Genomic DNA, 19,623 nt, shown 5'->3' with positions numbered 1-19,623 from the left:
TTAGGTTGGACTTTGAAGTTCACAAACGTAAATTGCATAAGGCATGAAGGACCAAAATGCCTTCAATTAAGTCACTCACATCTATCTAGAAGAGGAAGATAGTAGAAACTAGAAAGAAAAAAAATATGCAAGTGCAAGGAAAGATCCTTTACCCTATTTTTTCATGGTCAAAACCTCGAGGGAGTATCTCTACTTTAACTCTATTCATATTTATTTTCAACAAAATGGGACCCTTTTTCAAAACAAAAATAAAGGACGCCATTCCCTTTCCCTTCACTTTCATTATACATCTTTTTTCTATGCATCATAAATTTTGCACCAGATAGATCTTTTAATTTTAGGATTTATTTGATACATATTATAAAGTTATTATTAATAACAAATTTAAAATTTTTATTTTAATAAGTACATCATTAATTTTTTTTGTGTATTTTCTACAAAATCTTTTTTTTTATTTATAATTTTAACATGTGTTCTTAGAGTATATATTACTTAAATTCTTTAACTATGTATATTTAAATTTTTTTTTACCGAAAAATAATATGGTTAAAATTTATTAAATATGTATCATTCATAGGGTTCAATATGTTTTACCCTACATTATTGTTCTAAATAAGAGAGAATTTTAATATAAAATGTATACTTATGCATAATCCACATTAAAAATCTTAGAAGAGATGTTTATGACAAATTTACCACTATTATTTGTAATGTAATAATCATATACTTGATTGACTATATAATTTCATATATATTCTCAATATAAATGAAATAATATAACTTCATCAATGAATAAAATTTACAAATGAAGATGGTGGCCGGTGCAGTATAGTTAGAGGCATATCTTGACTTTAAGGAAGACCCAAGTTATTTAAATAAAAGACCAATAATTGAAAACAAAGTAAGATGACTATATATATGCTTGAAAAATTAAAATTATTGTTTTTTCTTTAATAATAGAGCGAGCAAATACCCATATTATTTTGGCCCACAAACAATTTAAACCACAAGAAATAGAACGAAATTAGGCTACAAATTGGTAGGTGTGACATCTCCAACACATGTTACATGCCTTATTTTGGTGATTTCATCAATAAGTCCTCCACCAATATCTTTATAAGATGTGATGCAACTAACCCTATTATTCTTTAACCAGAATCAGAAATTCTTAAAGTATGTAATCTGTGTGACATATGTAATAATTAAATTAACCAAAATTATAAATAAATGTGCATGGCCAGTTTTGAATTAAACCGTTAATGTAAAAAGATTTAAATATGTTATAGAGTATGTAGGTGGCTAGAAAGACAATGTGGTAGGAGGGGCTATGTACCTACTACCAAAAGTTAGGGGCAATTAAGTACGAAAGTGGTTGGGTTCCCTCAAATCTCCAGCTGGAAGTGAAGCAAAGACATCTCATCGCCAGCTTCCAAAATTTTGAAGGGAAATAATATGTCTAACTTTTTTTCCCTCTCTGTAAAGTTACTACTTACAAGCAAGCTTTTCAGTGTGCTTGGATTTTGTTTACGTTTTGCTGATTGTTTGAAGAGAAAAGACCAGAGTCACAGACTCATCATGATATATATACGTATATGTTCATGTTCATTAATTCATATATGTATGTGTATAAGAATGCTATATGTATATACATGCATTCACCCTAAACAGCAGACATCTTAATTTAACATAGAGCAAGATTAATTTTTATTTCAATTTTTTAGTTGAAGTTTATTAAACTACTCTTTTACCTTAATCCATGACAACAATAAAGAAGTCTTCTGACCCCTTAGTCTAATAGAATACATAAATTCAATTACAATTTTAGTTTTTATTGTTTTATTTTATCTTATCTTTAGTTGTTCTTATCTTATTTTTATTTATTTTTATTTTTTATAAGTCAATGCTCTATATATATTTAGTTTTACCTTCATAATTTAATACAATTCAAATCAATCAACAATCAATAAAAATTTTTCATCTTTTCTTTTCTTATTTCTTCATGATTTTATCAAAGTTCTTGAAAAAACGAGATAAAATAAGTAGATATCTGATATCTATATAAACGAAAGTAAGTTTTTATATATATTTTTCCTCTTACATTTAATGAAATAAAAAAACTTAAAACTAATTAAGATTTATAGTTATACAAGGCTAAGACAAAAATAATTTGATTTATGCATAGACAAATAACAATATAGATTTTATTTGCCAACAATAAACTCTATAATAGAATTCAGTGACGAATTGATTTTTAATTTACTGAAAAATATTGTAAAAAGTAAAAAATTAAAAACATAGATAGTTCTATATGAATATATAGACTTTTTTTTTACTAATGTGCTATCTTTTTAAAATTTTTTATTAAACTATCACTCTTTTTAAATTAGTTACCTAAATGTCATTTTTTTTTGCTAAAATGGTAATTGATTTACTATGTTATTTTTAATTATGATTGGTTAAGTAATATAAAAAAGATAGCATCTTAGTAATTGATTTCAAAAGAGAGACACTCTTATTAAATTTTGAAAAATGTGACCAATTAATAAAAAAGCCAACAATACATCACAAATCAACCACCAATTAACTATTATATTTTTTAATTTCTGATTATTTTTTTTCTAAAACACTCATTTTTTCGGTTGTCACTTGTTGGCCAAGTTGGAGAACGACTAGATTTACTGGATGTAGTTCCATGTCGATTTAAAATTTTGATTATTCTAGTTGAAATTTTAATTGTTTATTTGTGAAAAAGTTTTGTCATTTGTGTAAAAAATTTGATTAATTTTGTAGTTAATTGTTCTTTTGTTAAAAATATAAAATATATATAAATATACATAAAAATATAGTATATGAATTTTAGTATTTATAGAATTTTTTTAAAAATATTTCATAAGAGAAAGTGGAAAAAATGCCTGAAGAAGTAAACAAATATAATGATGTATATTTGGCTGCCGTGGGGAGCTCTCAACCATGGGAGAGAAATTAAACGAGAGAACATAAGATGAAAAGACACTATATGCAACTCAAAACTTTAAGGTGTCAAAGTTAATGGGTCTCTCATCTTATAAACTCCTCATTCTTCCTTACTTTCTTTAATGTGCGACTAACTTCATGCACTCCTCACACTTGCAACATTAACACATTATCACCCCCTTACTCTCACTAAATACCAAAAATCAAATTCAAGAACACAACATTCAACAACAATAATTGTATTTAAATTCAAACAATTATCAATTTCATGAATTACCGACAATAATACATCATTCAAATTCAACAACAACAACATCAAATTCAACACATAGTATTTATTTATTTTTTGAAAAAAAAAGAAAGAAAAAATTAGGACAGAGAGAAGAGAGAAAAGAGATAAGAGAGATGGATGGATGACGAAGAAGAAAAAGAAGAAAGAAGAAGGAAGAAAAGGAGGAGAATGATAGCACGGCTCCCGCTTACGGAAAAGTCGTTGCCGTTACTGGAGAGAAATACAAGAGAACGAGAGGCAAAGAGAGACCATGTGAGATAGAGAAAGACAATTCAATGGATGAAGTCGATGAGCCTCTTGGGCAACCGCGACGGTGACATGGCAGGAGTCATAGGGAATTTAATAGATGAATAAAAAATTGGAGAAGGAAAAAAGAACCACATGAGTGTTGAGAAGAGAGAAAGAGAAATTGAAACTCTGGTCTCACCGTCAATGAGGGATATTTTTGTCTAAAAAATATTAAAAAAATTATTTTAATACTAAATGAAATAATGGGACGATTTCGAATAAAAAATAGGATTAAAAACGATTTTGATTTTGATCTTAAATTTTAGGGACCAAAATAATTATCCCTAGAAATGATAAAAAATCGAAATGGATCTATTATATTTAGTTGTTCTCAAATAATATTTAGGGTTTTTTTTTTACTTAAATAAATTGTATGGGAGTCAAAATTACCTGATTCCCCTGAAATGGATTCTGCAACGTGATTACCCTCTTGGTATTATTATATAAATCGTCCTAGGGTGCAGAGGGTTATATAAAATGTGAATCATCTCAGCCTAGGACGATTAATGCATGAACTTGTAAGGCAAATTAAGCGTAAATTGTGCCAGAGTGGTAGGTTTCACGTTAGAAAGAGACTATAAATCGTCCCAGGGTGGTAGGTTTCACGTGTTCATGGGCTAAACCTCATTGGGCTGCCACGATTTATGCCTTATTGAGACCCTCTTCAGCCTGGCGCGATTTATGTGTTGGTTCGTAACACTAATTGGGTTGGGACGATTTATGCCCAAGTTAGAACCCTAAGGAGGTAAGGACGATTCATCTTTGTAGTGCAGGGTGAAGTTGCTGCGGCATAAAGGTGAGAGGAGATTTGGGAGCCACCATTTTAACCGGAGAGGAAGTTTGGGGGGAGAAGTGTTTCGGGTGTGGGGACCAGCCCACGGCGGAGGTGCAACTGGTAGTTGCCAGAGGCGTCTGAGTGGCGCAGGTGGCGGTGGGAGTGGCCGCCGGTGGCCGGCTGGTAGAGGAAGTAATCCGTCCGGCAGTGATAATGGCTGTGAACCAAGAAGATATGTACCGCCTGAACGGCATAGCGCATGTTGCCAGATTTATTGATCAAGAGGTAAGTTTTTGAATTTTGTAATGTTGTTGAGTCGATGCCATGGGTTTGTTAAGTACATTAATATGTTGGATGTTATAGTATGTTGGATGATATGGTATTGGCTGAATATGCATCTTAGAATATTTTTTTATTAAGACGGTGCCCATACCATGTTTAGTGATTTAGTTAGTTTTTGGTTTAGTATAAGACGTTAGACATCAGGGTTCTTAATAGATTATGGAATTCGCTCATGATAGAGCGATGGTTCTGATGACAGAATTCCCAAAAATTTGCGATTGTTACAACCATTCCCGAACTGGACACACTTCCCATGATACTTCAACTGGTCGGACTCAAACACTTTATACTCTACACCACGCTGAATATTATAACTCTTGATTGTCAGTACAGCTTCCTCTTTTGTTTCAAACCGTTGCCCGACCTCAAACTCGTCCGTGCCAATCACACTAGGCCTTTCTCCGTGAATCACAGGGTGATGCTGGTCTACATTTGCGGCCTGGTTCACTGCTTCAAGGTCCAATGTGGTGAAGTGTCGAGGGTACTGCTGTGTACCACTGCTACCATGGGTTTGAGCTCCCCCAGCAACTGCGGTGTTCTCTTCGCCGTCGCTCTCGTCACCAATAATTGGTGGCTCCGAATCTGACCCATCATCACCTATAGCCTCCGCAAACGGATCTCTCTCTCTTACCTCCATGAATGCGGGTGCACTATCCACTACAGGTGCAGATCCGATCGCAGCTGCAAGCTGGCCGAAGCTACGCCCATCACCCAAGTCATCACCCGGGACAGGCAAATCAGCAGCAAAAGATGGAAACAAAACAAGTGGAGTCGCCGGTTGCCCTGTTGGAATGGCGGTGGAAGTCCCTTCTATGACGCCAGTGGGCATATTCGGAGCAGATCCCCCGTTGCTGCCCTCCACATCAACCATTATGGCAAACAACTCCAGCGCACCTAAGTCGGAAAATCTTGCTTGACTGTGAAATATAACTCGCATGTCGTCGTCACCCAACATCGCGTACTTCCCATACTTAACATAACCTTGCTTCAATGATATCGGAATACGAAAAAATAATTGCTTCACGCATTTTTTACTACACTTTCCAGCCTTCTCTAATATACTACTGTGCAAATCCATCAACGTCGTTGACGGAGTTATAAACACTCCTTTGCTAGAAAAAGTTACACTCTCACTTGTGTTTTCATCAATTTTTTTCCGATGATACAGTAACAAGAAGATACTCTCCGCCATCTCTTACACCCTTAACAAATGTCCTGTGTGTTTCATCTGTTTGAAACTCCTTCATTTATAGAGTTTCTGCCTGTGTAAATCGTTCTTACCTCCTTAGGGTTACTAACTTGGGCATAAATCGTCCCAGCCCAGTTAGTATTACGAACCAACACATAAATCGCGCCAGGCTGAAGAGGGTCTCAATAAGGTATAAATCGTGATACCCCAATGAGGTTTAGCCCATGAACACGTGAAACCTACCACCTTGGGACGATTTATAGTCTCCTTCTAACCCTAGAGATCCTGGCACGATTTACGCTTAATTTGCCTTACAAGTTCATACATTAATCGTCCTAGACTGAGATGATTCACGTTTTATATAACCATCTGCACCCTAGGACGATTTATATAATAATGCTAAGAGGATAATCACGTTGCAGAATCCGTTTCAGGAAATCAGGTAATTTTGACTCCCATACAATTTATTTAAGTAAAAAACCCTAATATTTATATATCTTTTCATTAAAGTTTATTGCTTAATAAATTTAAAAAACATGCAATCAATAAAATATAAAATAATTAAAAAAAAATTACTACAAATAACCCATATAAGTTAATGATACTTTTTAATATAAAAAGTATTTCGCTAGCATTCTAGTAAGTTATATGTTGGAATTATTTATTTCCTAAAGAATGTGATAGAAGAAAATTCTTTAGATGTTGGTGTTAGTAACCAATCAAATAGCACAAATATATGTTTGAATATGCCCAAATTCGAATATAAATATCCCATTTAAGGATTCACTTATTCTGTTCATCACACCGTCTCTGAAATTCTAACTTCTAACCATTTTTCTGATTTATTCTCTTTAAAAAAAACGTATTTTAGTATATAATATTGCTATTTTATTTTGAAAATGAAGTTTTTTTTAAAGCTTTTAGGCTCAGGCTTGGGCAGAAAACCCAACCCGCACCGGAACAAAGATCCTGACCCACCCACGGAATAAGTGAACGACTCCTCTTTTGAAAAGTTCAGATGAAAAGCTCTTTTATTTTGTTTCAGAGTTCAGACAATACTAAAATAACCTATAAAGTAAAATGGGCTGCACCAAAAATGTACTTAAAATGGGCCCAATTTAGTAACATCCTACAAAATTGTCCAAAAAAAAAGAGACCAATAGAAAACCAACGGGCAATAGTCTTTTTAGTAGGGTTGGGCTGTAACTGTTCTAACGGACTTTCTTAACTAAATGAAAAGCATGACCAAAAAATCCTAAAAGCAAACTGCAAAAGAAACCCTCTACGTCTCACTTAATAAGATTTATGAATTTGAGAGATTCAGTGTGTGTTGGTTCAGTTTAAAATTGGAGTTGAGTTCAATTTGATTATATTAGAATTGTGTTTGTTTCAACTTGATTTATATTTAAATACTTTAATTCAAAAATAATTATAATTGATAAAATATTATTTGAATAACAATAACCAAAATCAATTTTAAATGTAAAATTACCAAAAGCATAAATATTAGATTAAACTTTTAGTATTATTATTTTAATAATTTTTATATTACAGAATTTTAAATTAGAACATATTATTATATAAAATATTATCTTAAATATTATATGCATATAATAAATTACACATAATATTAAATATATATACACATAATTGATAATGTCTAATAATTATAATGGAATCATAATTCATATTATACAAAATTTTAATAATAAACATAGTATATAAAAATTACAAACTACTTGTTCATAGAAAAGAAATAATTTTTTTCATTTAATTTCTCAACGGTAAACAGCTATAATTTTTAGCTCCACGTGAACGTGTGTTTAGAGGTAAAATCACTCTTGCATTCAGGGAATAAAAAAGTTGCCAAACATAGAAAGAGAGCGTTCAAGAGACTCAAACGTGTAAATACCAGCTTAACATTATGATCATTTATTAACAAATAATTATATAAAAAAAATAATATTTATATTTTAATTTAATATAATATTAACCCCTAATAAAAATTTTAACAAAGATTTTAATATAATACATTTTATATTAAAAAGTATCATTAACTTATGTGGGATTTTTGTAGTGAATTTTTTTCAATTGTTTCATATCTTGTTAATTGCGTGTTTTTCAAACTTATTAAGCAACAAATTTAATGGGAAGATATATATAAATATTATTTGAGAATAATTAAATATATTAGATCCATTTTGATCTCTTATCATTTTTCTATTGTAATCAATTGATAAGAGTGGTATTTGAGATGATTTTAGTTAAGAAAAGTATAGGTAAACAATGAGAATACTAAACTATGTTAACAATGGATATGTCAGATGTTCAATTCAAGAAGTATGCAGAAGATTATGTTCATTATTTTTAATTGAATAATTATTTTTTATTCGATTTACTCATGCACAGTTAACAATGACTAGATGTGCAGATGATTATCCTAATGTTAAGGTTTAGGAGGTAATTTGGGAAGTGAAGTATTTTTTTACTTTTTTTTTTTGGTAAGCTGGAGGCCAAAGGCCCAAGTTATCTAACAATTACTGTTCGGGGTAAACATGCCCCACGACCATCTTCATCTAAAATAAGCTGAAGCCTACTTGGAGGCTGATCCAAAAATGTAAATCCTGCATTCCAATCTCTTCCTTCTTTAGCCAAAGAGTCTGCAGCACGATTTCCTTCTCTATAGGTATAAGAAAATTTCAAGCTCCATTCTCTCTTTGTAAGATTGTAAATGTGTCTAATTAGTGTTTCCGGGTGATTTTTTGCTTTTTCTGCATCTTGTATAGTTTGAATTGCTGCTTGGGAATCTGATTCTACTATAACTCTTCTTAATCCCAACTCCCATGCCATCTGTAATCCATGGGTTATGCCCCATAATTCTGCTTGAAATGAATTACTGGCTCCATCGCTGGCTTTGAATCCTGCCACCCATCTCCCAAAGTGGTCACAAATTAAGCCCCCGCACCCTGCTTTTTTTGATTCATGGTCTGCTGCTCCATCTGTATTAACTTTTGTCCAGCCCTCAAGAGGGTGGATCCATGCGATCTGCTTCTCCATCCACCCCCTCTTCTCATTCCTTACTTCTTTCATTCTTAAGGCTTCATTTATATTATGGATGTATTTTTGTATAAACTCCACTGGCTCTCTTGGTCTATGAAAATGTGCCGTAAAAATTTCCTTATTACGCCATCTCCATAACCACCAGCAGGTGACCATGAATTGGGTTCTCCACTTCCCATTTTTGTTAATTCCAAGATCAGATGCAAGGTTCCATCTAATCCACAAATTAAAAGGAGCTCTGAAAAAAGGTTGAATGTGGCTGTAATGGATTGTTTTGGACCAAACCTGTGATGCTCTGCTGCAGTCCCTCAAAACATGCTCTAATGTCTCCACTATTCCTGGACAGGCATGGCATTCATCGCTTGTCCCAAAGATTTGCCTCCTCCTTTGTGCTGTCATGATCCTTCTATGCACCTCCAGCCATATGAAACATTTTATTCTCTCTGGTCCTGGCCATTGCCAAATTAGCTTCCAGATATCGTCATTTCCTTCCTCCCACCTTGCAAGAGCTTTATAAGCGCTTGCCACGGTGAAATTGCCATCATGAGTGAGGTCCCATTTGAGTGAGTCCCTCCCTAATTCTGGAGCAGGGGGAAATAGCGCTCTGATTTCTTGCAGTCGATCCTCCTCAAGGAAATTTTGGAGTAGACTGTAATTCCAGTTGCCTTCTCTAACTGCTTCGCTCACATACATATTCACCCTCATATCTATGGTTACTTGGCTAACATGGTTCAATAGAGGTCTTTCATCTTTCAACCATCGGTCTTTCCAGAACAGGGTCGAAGATCCGTCTCCAATTGAAAAGCGGACATGCTTACGGACAAATTCTCCCACTTTTGTCAAGTCTTTCCACAAAATCGAATCTGAGGAAACTGCTTGCATGTCATGAACTAAGTCCAACTGCCTACCATATTTACTGATTAACACTCTTGCCCATAGAGCCTCTTTATCTGTTATGAGTCTCCACAGCACCTTTGATAAGAAGGCCTCATTCATTTTAGTAAGATCCCTAAAGCCCAAACCTCCATTGTTCTTACCCCTGCAAAGTTGTTTCCAGCTCACTGCATGCATCTTTCTTTGTCCTTCTTCTTCTCCCCAAATAAAACTTCTTTGCATCTTTTCTAATTTCCTATACACCCCTTTTGGTATAGAGGAATGCATTATATCAAAATTAACAGCAGGACTTATCACCGCTTTGGCTAAAAGTTACCCTCCCGGCAAATGAGAGGCATGAGGCTTTCCATCCCTGTAATTTACCTGCAACTCGCTCCAAGGTGGTCTTGAATCTGTCCCTCCCTTTTCGGCTATTTATAATCAAAGCGCTAAGGTATCTGCCAAGAGAAGGCGTTTCCTCAAACCCTCCTTCTGCTGTGATGGCCTCCCTCTCCTGTCGATTTACACTCTTTGAAAAATAAATAGAGGATTTCGTCTCACTCACTCTCAAGCCTGCAGATCTCCTAAACAACTCAAGAACTTGTTTTACTATTCTAATCTGTTCAACAGAAGCTTCCACAAAGAGCAGCAAATCATCTGCAAAGAGTAAGTGTGAAATTGAAGGTCCATTGCGCCCAGCCACCATGGGTTTCCAGACCCCCAATTGTACCCTCTCTTCTATCGCTTGGGATAATTTATCCATTGCAATAACAAACAAATATGGCGATATTGGATCTCCTTGTCGTAAACCACGACAAGGCTCAAAGGATTCCGTCTTGCAGCCATTCCAAAGAATTTTAAAAGAAACAGAGGTCACACTGCACATAATGATGTCTATAAGTTGTTGAGGTATCCCAAATTCATGGAGGCAATCTAAAATGAAGTCCCATCTCAGCCGATCGTATGCTTTTTCGAAGTCCACCTTTATCGCCATGAACTTCTTCTTTCCTCTCATCTTCTTCATATCATGGACCATTTCCTTAGCAATAATTATATTGTCCTGAATGAGTCTCCCTTGAACAAAACTGGACTGAAATGGTGCTATTCTATTGACCAATGTTGGTTTTATTCGATTGACTACTATCTTTGATAAGCACTTATACACCACATTACATAGTGCTATAGGCCGAAATTGTTTCAAATATTCTGGTTGCTGAATCTTTGGGATGAGAACTATTAGTGTTTGATTAACAAGTTTGACAGAGCTAGGATCCTGCCACAACTTTTGTATGAATTCCATAAAGGACTCTCTTATCACTTTCCACTGTTCTTTAAAGAAGTGTGCTGGATAACCGTCCTCTCCCGGGGCTTTCAAAGATCCAATGTTGAAAAGAGCTGCCTTTATTTCTTCATTTGAAAGGGGTGCACTCAACCTTCTTACATCATCCTCATGGATCGGAGGGTAAGTTCCACCTGTGATTTTAATCGGCTCCTCCATCCAATCTTTGTTGTAAATTCTTTTGAAATACGAGATGGCCTTATGCTTCAGATCCTCCATATCTTCGCACCATCTTCCATCCTCTCCTTTCAATTTACATATCCTATTCTTCCTCCTTCTTTGAACGGTCTTCAAATGGTAAAACCGTGTGTTCCTATCCCGATCAGTTATCCACTTTTGTCTAGATCTTTGCTGCCACATCACTTCTTCTTGTTCAAGAATTAGTTCTAGCTCTTCCGTAAGCTCTTTTTCCAATTTATCGAAAAACGGAATACGTCCATACTCCCTAGCTTGTTGAATGCCTTCAAGTCTTCTCATTACCCTCCTTTTTCTCCTATTAACGTCACAAAACACACTCTTATTCCACTCCTTTAAGAGGTGGGTGAGGGTGCTAAGCGCCTCAGGGAGTTGTTGCTCTTTTGGCCAGGCTTCCTTTACATAATGGTTAAAATTTGGGTGAGTTTCCCACATAGTTTCATATCTGAAAGGTTTCTCACCAACATCTACTCTAGATGGTACAAATCTTGCTAACAAGGGGTGGTGATCAGACCTCACTCTAGGCAAAACTTCGATGCGGCCATCAGGAAAGGTTGTTCTCCATTCAATATTAGCAAGACCCCTATCCAGTCTCTTGAACACCTTGTTCTGCCCCTCACGCTCCCCTCCTTTCTAGGTATATTTGGCTCAAATCCATCCCAGATCAATCAGTTTACACCTACTAATGCAAGATCGAAATCTTCTACAGGCACTTGGGTTATCTCTTCCTCCTCCCTTCTTTTCCTCAATATCAGCTATGACGTTAAAATCCCCTAATAGTAACTAAGGAATAGAAATTGAGTCAGCAATTACCTGAAGTTTCTTCCACAAAGTAGCTCTGTGCCTCTCTTGAGGACTTGCATATATGGCGGTCAATAGACAGCTCCCCCACTCTACTCTATCAACACTCAGGTGGATATACTGATGATGGGATTCCCTTAATCTTATATCCAGATTGGCATCTTCCCAAAGAACCCATATACCTCCGCTAAACCCCGCCGCATCTTCCACCACAGCAAATTGGAACCCCAACTCTCGGATAACCTCCCTTGCCTTTTCTCCACTACATCGGGTTTCAAACAAGAAGAAGCAGTCTGGTCTATACATTCTCCTATATTCCTTAAGAGCTCGAACAGTTGCTCTATTAGCAATTCCACGCACATTCCATGCAAACACAATCATGGTTTCGACCACTAAAGAAAAGAATCAACTCGACAAGATTGGGCTTTGGTCCCAATTATTACAGGCCATGAGGCCCATTACACAATCTGCATATCCTCCACTTGAGGTGGAGTGTCATTCTCTACCTGCATTCCTTTCAAGTCCATGGCTTCCTCACATTGCAACACTGCCTCCACTAGCTAACTGGATTTACCGGAACCAAAGTCCAACCTTCTAGGGTCAGGGGGTTTCTCTTCCTCCTTACCAGCCATGGTAGCTAGTATCATTTACGAATCATTGTTTTGCGATGAGGGGCATACATTCGCCCAATTTTCTTGGTGATAGTCAACAGTTTGCCTGTTTGAGTTGAGTTCCATAGGGTGGTTAGGATTAGTTGGCTCTGGGTTAGGCTCTAAAAGGGTCGTGGATGGGGTGTGCTGGGTCGGAATAAGGTTCCTATTATAGTTCGAAGGTTAAGATTGTGTTTGGTTCAAAGATTTTGACAACTCTTTTCCTGGCAGGTTTTGGGCTTTAAGCAAAGGTTGTGAAGAGCTTGGTTCTTGTTGGGCTTTTTTTAGTGGCTGGATAAGTGTCTTATGTGGGTCATTGTTGTTATTACAGACTTGTAGTCTATCCTTTTTCCTGTGAGTGACCTCCATTAAGCTTTTCTCTGTTTCTGTGTGATTGTGTGGACCCTCCTGATTACCATCGTCCTTGGGATCTATTTCCTCGGACTGCAACACTGCAAAGCGTGAAATGTTCCCTGCTCTTCCAGCACCCACTCCCTGTCCTGGCGCACCACTACCACTACTCCCATTCTCTCCAATTTTAACAGATTTTCGGCCACGTGTTTGTCTTTGCACAAGCATCCATGGACCATATTGTCCTTCTTCCTCTAGAATGACTCCTTTACCCTTGTTTTTTACTATATTCCCCAAAGTGCCCTCCCCTTCTTCCTCAGCACCTGCTGGTCCACCGCCATTCTCTGTCCCATCTTTTTTCGTTTTTGATTCTGGGCAGACTCCCTTATCATGTCCTACTCTTCCGCATGCAAAACACACTAAGTGCACTCCTTCATATTCCACGGCATATTTCACTCCATTAATCATATAGTTCGTGGTCAGGGGCTTTTCTAAATCTACTTCCACACAAATTCTTGCAAACTTTTCCCTTGAGACCTCCGCAGTGTTTGAGTCTACTTTCAGAGTGCGACCAATGATGTTTCCTATCTTCTCCAAGATAGTGCGATTGTAATATTCAATGGGAAGTCCCGGGAGCCGTACCCAAGCAGCGATATTATCAATGGATGCCTTCATGGGATCAAACTCTGGCTTCCAAAGCCTTACCGTCAAGTAGTGGTCGAAAATCTTCCACGGCCCCTCTGTGAGTGCATAGTCCAGATCTTCTCCATTGAAGAATTTCACCAAAAAATATTCATTTCCCAAGTCAATGACTTCTAAGCTTCCTCTTTTAGCCCACATTGTTTCAAGTCTCCTTTTCATGACCGCCAGAGTGATCCTCCTTCCTATGAGCTTCACTATGAGTGTCTCCCACCATTCGTTACAAAGCTCTCTTTTCACACGCTCTCCTATGATGAGATTGTAAAGTCCATCTGGCATCCTCTTTAGAGTGATGTCGTCCGCATTTTCTGCATCACTGTCTTCTTTCGCAGTTTCTATATCCTCATTTGTTTCCTTCTCTTGAGTGACTATGGCAGTCCTAGTCCCTATTTTCACAGTTTCTGCAAAGGTCTTCTGATATGTAGATCCTCCAGAAATCTTGTCTTGATCTCTTTCCATGTTTGTGTCTGGTTGATCTCCATCTAGCTGTCGTTCAGCCTCTGAGCCGTCCTCCATCCATTCTTCTACTCTTGGTACCAGCTTCCTTGCCCCTGCAATGGCACCCTCTACTTTCGACCTCCTTCCTTTTTTTACTTCTCTGGGATTTAGGTCTCCCTGCTGCCTATTTTCCTCTTTTGGATTATGAGGTCATGCCGCAGCCCCCCTAACGAAGCCGCCTCGCATATAGTCGGCGTTTGTAGACAGACAAGAATTTCAGAGAAAAACCCTAAGTGGTACAAAAGTGGCTATTTTGTTTAACTAGTATTTTTTTACTTTATTAGGTCAATTATAGAGCTCATTATTCACATTGTTTACAAAAGTTATTGTCTATCCAAAAACAATTGTTTTAGTTATCATAACAAAAAAAAATGAAAAATAAGAGTAGATATAGGACTAAATCTCTCAAGTGGTCATCCAGATTCACAATTTTAATCATTTTAGTCCCTTACATCCAAAATTCCTTATATTGATCTTCAATATTTATTTCCGATAACATATTGGTTCCTGGACGCTGATTTGACAAACGGAGTGTTGAGTATACTCTGATTTGCCACACTTGACACAGGGATAAATGGTGTCGTTTCATTCTAACGCTTAAATAAGGAAAACTGAAAAAATGAAAAAGAATTTGTATATCTTCATTCTAACGCTTAAATAAGGAAAACTGAAAAAATGAAAAAGAATTTATATGATATACAAACTATTTTATCTTTTATCATTTTCCAAAACACCCTTATTTTACCTGTTTAACCACCAAAATAAAATAACGTCATTTAGCTATGTGTCCAACATGATGAATTAGAGCCAACTCAACACTATGTCCACTTATTCAATACCTGAATGAGTTTAGAGACCAATATAGTGTCCAAAAACTAGATGTCGAGAATTAGTGCAATAAATTTTGAATTTAAAAGATTAAAATGATAAAAACTGTGAAGCACAAAGACCCCTACAGAAATTTAGTGGTAGATATGGAGAGGGAGATATTTGGTGAGATGAATGCACCACATGAGATGAAAGGAGGGGGTTTTATAGTGTGGGGTTCGTTACGGATGGAAATACATGTAAAGATTTTAGTTGCTCACATTTCGCTGACTAAACCCTTGCAACCAATTGTAACTGTTGACTGTATTCCTAGACCCCTGCCACCAATTCCCCAAATTCAGTTCATGCAGCGTTAAACCTTCCAATTGAAAATAAAGAAAAATGAGTCAACAAAGGCTAAGGAGAATGGTTGACAAATGAGAACCAAACTCCAACAGGAGACTGAGAGAACCCAGTTGTGGACAAATCAGGTGCTGGATCTTTACCGTTTGATTCACCATTTGATTTCATTAGTAAGAATCGGAACCCAGGAAACACTGTAATGGGTTGGGTACGTTGTTTTGTTCTGTTGTGTGAAGTCAGTTGATAATGATGGAGAGAGAAATGGAGAAATGGGGTTGGAATGAAAGCTTAGAAGGGTGGAAAGGCGGTGGAGGGTGGTCACTGTTGGAGTAGGAGTAGAGCAACCCCGATGACAACACAGGGCACAGGTACAAGAGAAGAAAGGGGCATGTGTGTAAATGGAAATTACATGTATTTTGTCTTATATGTCACAAACTACTAAGACAGTCTAAACGTGATTTTTCTCTCCCGTAGTGTTTAGTTCCACTTTTATGTCGACGCTTTATATTTGTTGTTTTTTGGGGTGGGGGGAATTCACGCAAAGTAAACTTGTCGGATTAGCATTTAGCAGAGAAACCAGACGCACCAGATTTCAGGGAGGCCTATGTAAACAAGAAGATGGATGCAAATTAAAATTAGAGTGCTGGAAGTTCAAGCAAGACAGAAAAAAAGAAAACATTGGATGAAAGCTCAACTTTTGGTCTTGGAAGGCTAAAATAACTAGCAACAAACGACACCATCAGACATAAACGCGTGGCATAAACACAAATACTGTTTCCTTGTTCTCACTGTCACAGGCATGCTTCAAAGGTGCTGCTGCTATTCTCTGCATCGTCGAGCATTTGCACGACCTGTCGAACACCTTCCTCAATTTCCTTCCGGATCACTCCATCAGGCATATCAAATGTCCTCCTAAAGGAGCGTGATCTTCCACCAGGCTGGGGATCTACCACATCAAGCATTGCTTCCAGCTCATCCACGATCGACCTCTTTGCATATCGCACCATCCGATCAACTCCCTAAAATACAAGTAATGAGAAAAATCATAAGGAAAACAGATGAATGGTGATGCTCCTTTTAACACACTCATGATCGTGATGCAGTCAGAATCTTAGGCAGGTGCAAAATTCCGTTCTTTTTATGGCTAGGAGTCTAGGACACCATGACTTACCTATGCAGTAACAATATATAAGTCCTCTTAAAATTTAATGCTTTATTATGATTAACGTCACCATATTTGAAATAAACTGATCTTCACTGCCTAATTCTTGAACAGATACAGAGATATGTAGATGGGAACTGGAAAGCAAGCAGAAGCCAGAATGATTGTACAACTACTGCAAAACATGGTTTAGATTTTAGAAGATGAAATCTTCTAAGCTATGATTGAATCTTCAAACTTGTCTAAAGTCCATACGCTACACAATTTCTAATAGTTTTCAACAGCACGTGGTGTTAGAGACAACTAAAAATGCCCTAGGATTTACTACAGTCAACCACATTATCAATAGTCTGATGTTTAGAGGTTATAAACTGTGAGAAAGAAAGATCTATTCCATAGACAAAAGACAGAGATATTCAGAAATTGCAGATCTACCTCAATGGCATCGACTGTGAGGAGCAAGACAATGATTTTCTCTGAAAACCTCTGGCGTTCCTCTGCATCACGTGACAAGTGACGACGGTAGGAAAAGTTATTGAATTGAGCTCTGATTTCCTTTAACTTGGATTTTGCAACAGCAAGTTCTCTAAGGGCTCGTAGAGCTTTGGATCTACGGATCAGATATGTTCTAAAGCTGATCTGGATCAACATTGCAGCATCTTGTGGAGATAATTCCTTCCTTTTGCCTCTGTTATTTTGAACAGCTCCAAACCTCTTTGCAAATGCCTTACTCAACAAGAAAGTTAGATTGCAGAACTCAGCATGCTTAAATGTTTTACGTATAAAATTCCAATAACAGAAGCGTATGTGTGTGCTACACATTCAATTAGATGCATTTGAGACAAAAATGAAATGTAGCATGCTTATTTAATGCACTAGTATCTGTCATAATACTAATCTAAATGGCGCAGATTTCACCTTAGAATTTGAATTATAATTAGAGGTCCCAGCCTTCTGTAATGATCACAAAAAAAGAAAGAACGAAAGAAAAAAAAAACAATAAATAAATAGATAATGCATCTACTACTTCATTTAGCGACCACTTGCAAGAATTCAGGACACGAACAAAATAAATGCATTTAAGACCAACATTATCATTTGAACAGATTATGCAACTTCAAACAAAAGAATAATTAAAAAACAAAAAAGCAGCACATTATTGGAATTCATATGGAACATTCAAGTTCTGAGAACAAGAGCAAGAAAACATGTACAATCGGATTACAAGCTAGTTCTCAAAAAAAAAAAAAAGAAGAAGAAAAAAGAGACAAGCTAGTTAACTTTGGAAAGCAACTTCACTTTTCAAAACCAACAGATTCAAACACTACAATCAATCACACATTTGCAATGTAAATGAATTTAATTAAACAATAAACCACGATTACGCATCTAATATAACTAGTAATGCTGATTCAACCCTGCTTAGCGACACTTACTTAAACATAAATCAAGCAAGCAAGCATTTATGAACCAAACAAGCCATGTCCTTCACTTAATCACTTCCGAATACAGTTTCAAAATCCGATTCACAAACTCAACAGATAAGAAACCAACACAAACCTGTCTCAACACGAGGGTTCTGTGATCACTGGGTTCTTCAATCTCCACAATGCGCAATGCACTCCCTTTCTTCTTCTTTTCATGCTCAGTCTCCTTCTCCTTTTCCTTCTTCTTCTTCTTCTTCTCAGCATCAGCACTTTCAACTTCAAACGTGTACTTCCTCGTGTTCCCACTCTCCTCTCCCTTTCCCTTAATCTCAGCCGTCCATTTGATGTTCCTCGCCGCCGCCGCCTTCCTCTTCTCCTCCTCAACGATCTCCGCCACCCACTTGTACTTCCTGTCAAACCCGTTCCTCTCCGCTCCCTTGATCTCCGCCGTCCAAGTGTACTTCCGATCTCCAACACCGCCGACGCCGCCGCATCTTTTCGCGGCTAGGACCCGATCGAATCGATACTCCAACTCGGAGACTCGGTCCGACAGGTTCTGAAGGAACAGCTCGGTCTCGAGCTGCTTCTCGACGCGGTGCTTAACTCGCCGCAGAGCGATCGCCGCCGAGTGCGGCGGGACGATCAGATCGGCGACGGAGTCGACGGTGTCTTCGAAGAGGTCGAAGCAGAGTGAGTCTTCGACGAAGGAAGGGAAGGTTAGGGTTCTGGTTGGGACCACAATGGAGGAAGTTTCGGCGAAGAACAATGGCAGAGATGATGGTGGTGATGATGATGAGAAAGTGTTAGAGTAGTAGCAGAAGGGTTGTTCTTCGATGAGCTCAAATCGCCTGAATCGGCTCATGGTGACTGGTGAGTGACACAGCGAGTTAACTCTTGAGTCAGAATCAACAAACTCGTTCACGTGAAGAAACAGAGAAACACAACAATAAAGCGTGGAATGAACAAATGCGTCAACGAATGAATCAATTATATTGAATCGGGTTTAAAGTGCGAAATGGAGAACGCGACAAAGTATTGAGGAGAACGAGGACGAAGGAGCAGAGCGTCTAAAGGTGGAAGGTGGTGACTGGTGAGGGTATTTGTGGGAATTCATCTCCTGAAGGTGATGGGATTAGAATGTTGGTGGTGATGATTTATGATGTTGCTGATGCGGGGTTGGGTGTAAACTTTGGGCGCCGCATATTGAATTGACCAAAGTGGGGTCATTGATTGAGATTAATTACGGTGGATGCCAACAATCTTATTATTACTGTATTTATTTATGGTCTCGTCCTAAGACGATTGTGTTTTTGGTAGGGAATGCAATTGTGCCTCCCATGTGACCTTTTACTCGATTCATGGCCCCACATCCCTGGCACTATGCGACTAAACTATTTGAGTGATGAATTTAACTTTACATGTGAATGCGATTGTTGAATTATTATGTTAACTATACCTAAAAATTAATGACCAAATAAATACTCTTACTCTTACAATCTACAGCTCTTGTAATAATTTTTGCGCTGAACTTGAAAAGGG

General features: G+C 37.2%; 2 protein-coding genes and 1 long non-coding RNA gene across 4 annotated transcripts; all 3 read right to left on the bottom strand.

Annotated features, from left to right (window-relative positions):
- Window positions 1–8,385: 8,385 nt before the first annotated feature.
- Window positions 8,386–12,508, bottom strand: LOC112772869 (uncharacterized). Its single transcript, XM_025817875.1, has 3 exons — window positions 12,140–12,508; window positions 10,177–11,959; window positions 8,386–10,058 (listed from the first exon to the last, which is right to left on the bottom strand). The coding sequence occupies exons 1-3, from the start codon at window positions 12,506–12,508 to the stop codon at window positions 8,386–8,388; spliced, it is 3,825 nt and encodes a 1,274-aa protein (XP_025673660.1).
- Window positions 12,509–15,337: 2,829 nt separating this feature from the next.
- Window positions 15,338–16,016, bottom strand: LOC140183715 (uncharacterized). The gene is made up of 2 exons (XR_011879531.1): window positions 15,639–16,016; window positions 15,338–15,511 (listed from the first exon to the last, which is right to left on the bottom strand). It is a non-coding gene; the product is annotated as an uncharacterized lncRNA (long non-coding RNA).
- Window positions 16,017–16,102: 86 nt separating this feature from the next.
- On the bottom strand, window positions 16,103–19,339 carry LOC112789460 (BAG family molecular chaperone regulator 7). 2 transcript variants are annotated; one of them, XM_025831364.3, is made up of 4 exons: window positions 18,218–19,339; window positions 17,576–17,611; window positions 17,093–17,383; window positions 16,103–16,514 (listed from the first exon to the last, which is right to left on the bottom strand). In XM_025831364.3, exons 1-4 carry the CDS (start codon window positions 18,944–18,946, stop codon window positions 16,287–16,289), a joined length of 1,284 nt encoding a protein of 427 aa, XP_025687149.1. In that variant the 5' UTR covers window positions 18,947–19,339; the 3' UTR covers window positions 16,103–16,286. The 2 variants fall into 2 exon arrangements, with proteins under 2 accessions (XP_025687149.1, XP_025687150.1); XM_025831365.3 differs by lacking the exon at window positions 17,576–17,611 and having other exon boundaries at window positions 18,218–19,284.
- Window positions 19,340–19,623: the final 284 nt, after the last annotated feature.

The sequence above is a fragment of the Arachis hypogaea genome, chromosome 3 (genome assembly GCF_003086295.3).
Source record: "Arachis hypogaea cultivar Tifrunner chromosome 3, arahy.Tifrunner.gnm2.J5K5, whole genome shotgun sequence".
Classification (NCBI taxonomy): domain Eukaryota; kingdom Viridiplantae; phylum Streptophyta; class Magnoliopsida; order Fabales; family Fabaceae; genus Arachis; species Arachis hypogaea.
This window is presented reverse-complemented; position numbering and strand designations above follow the sequence as displayed.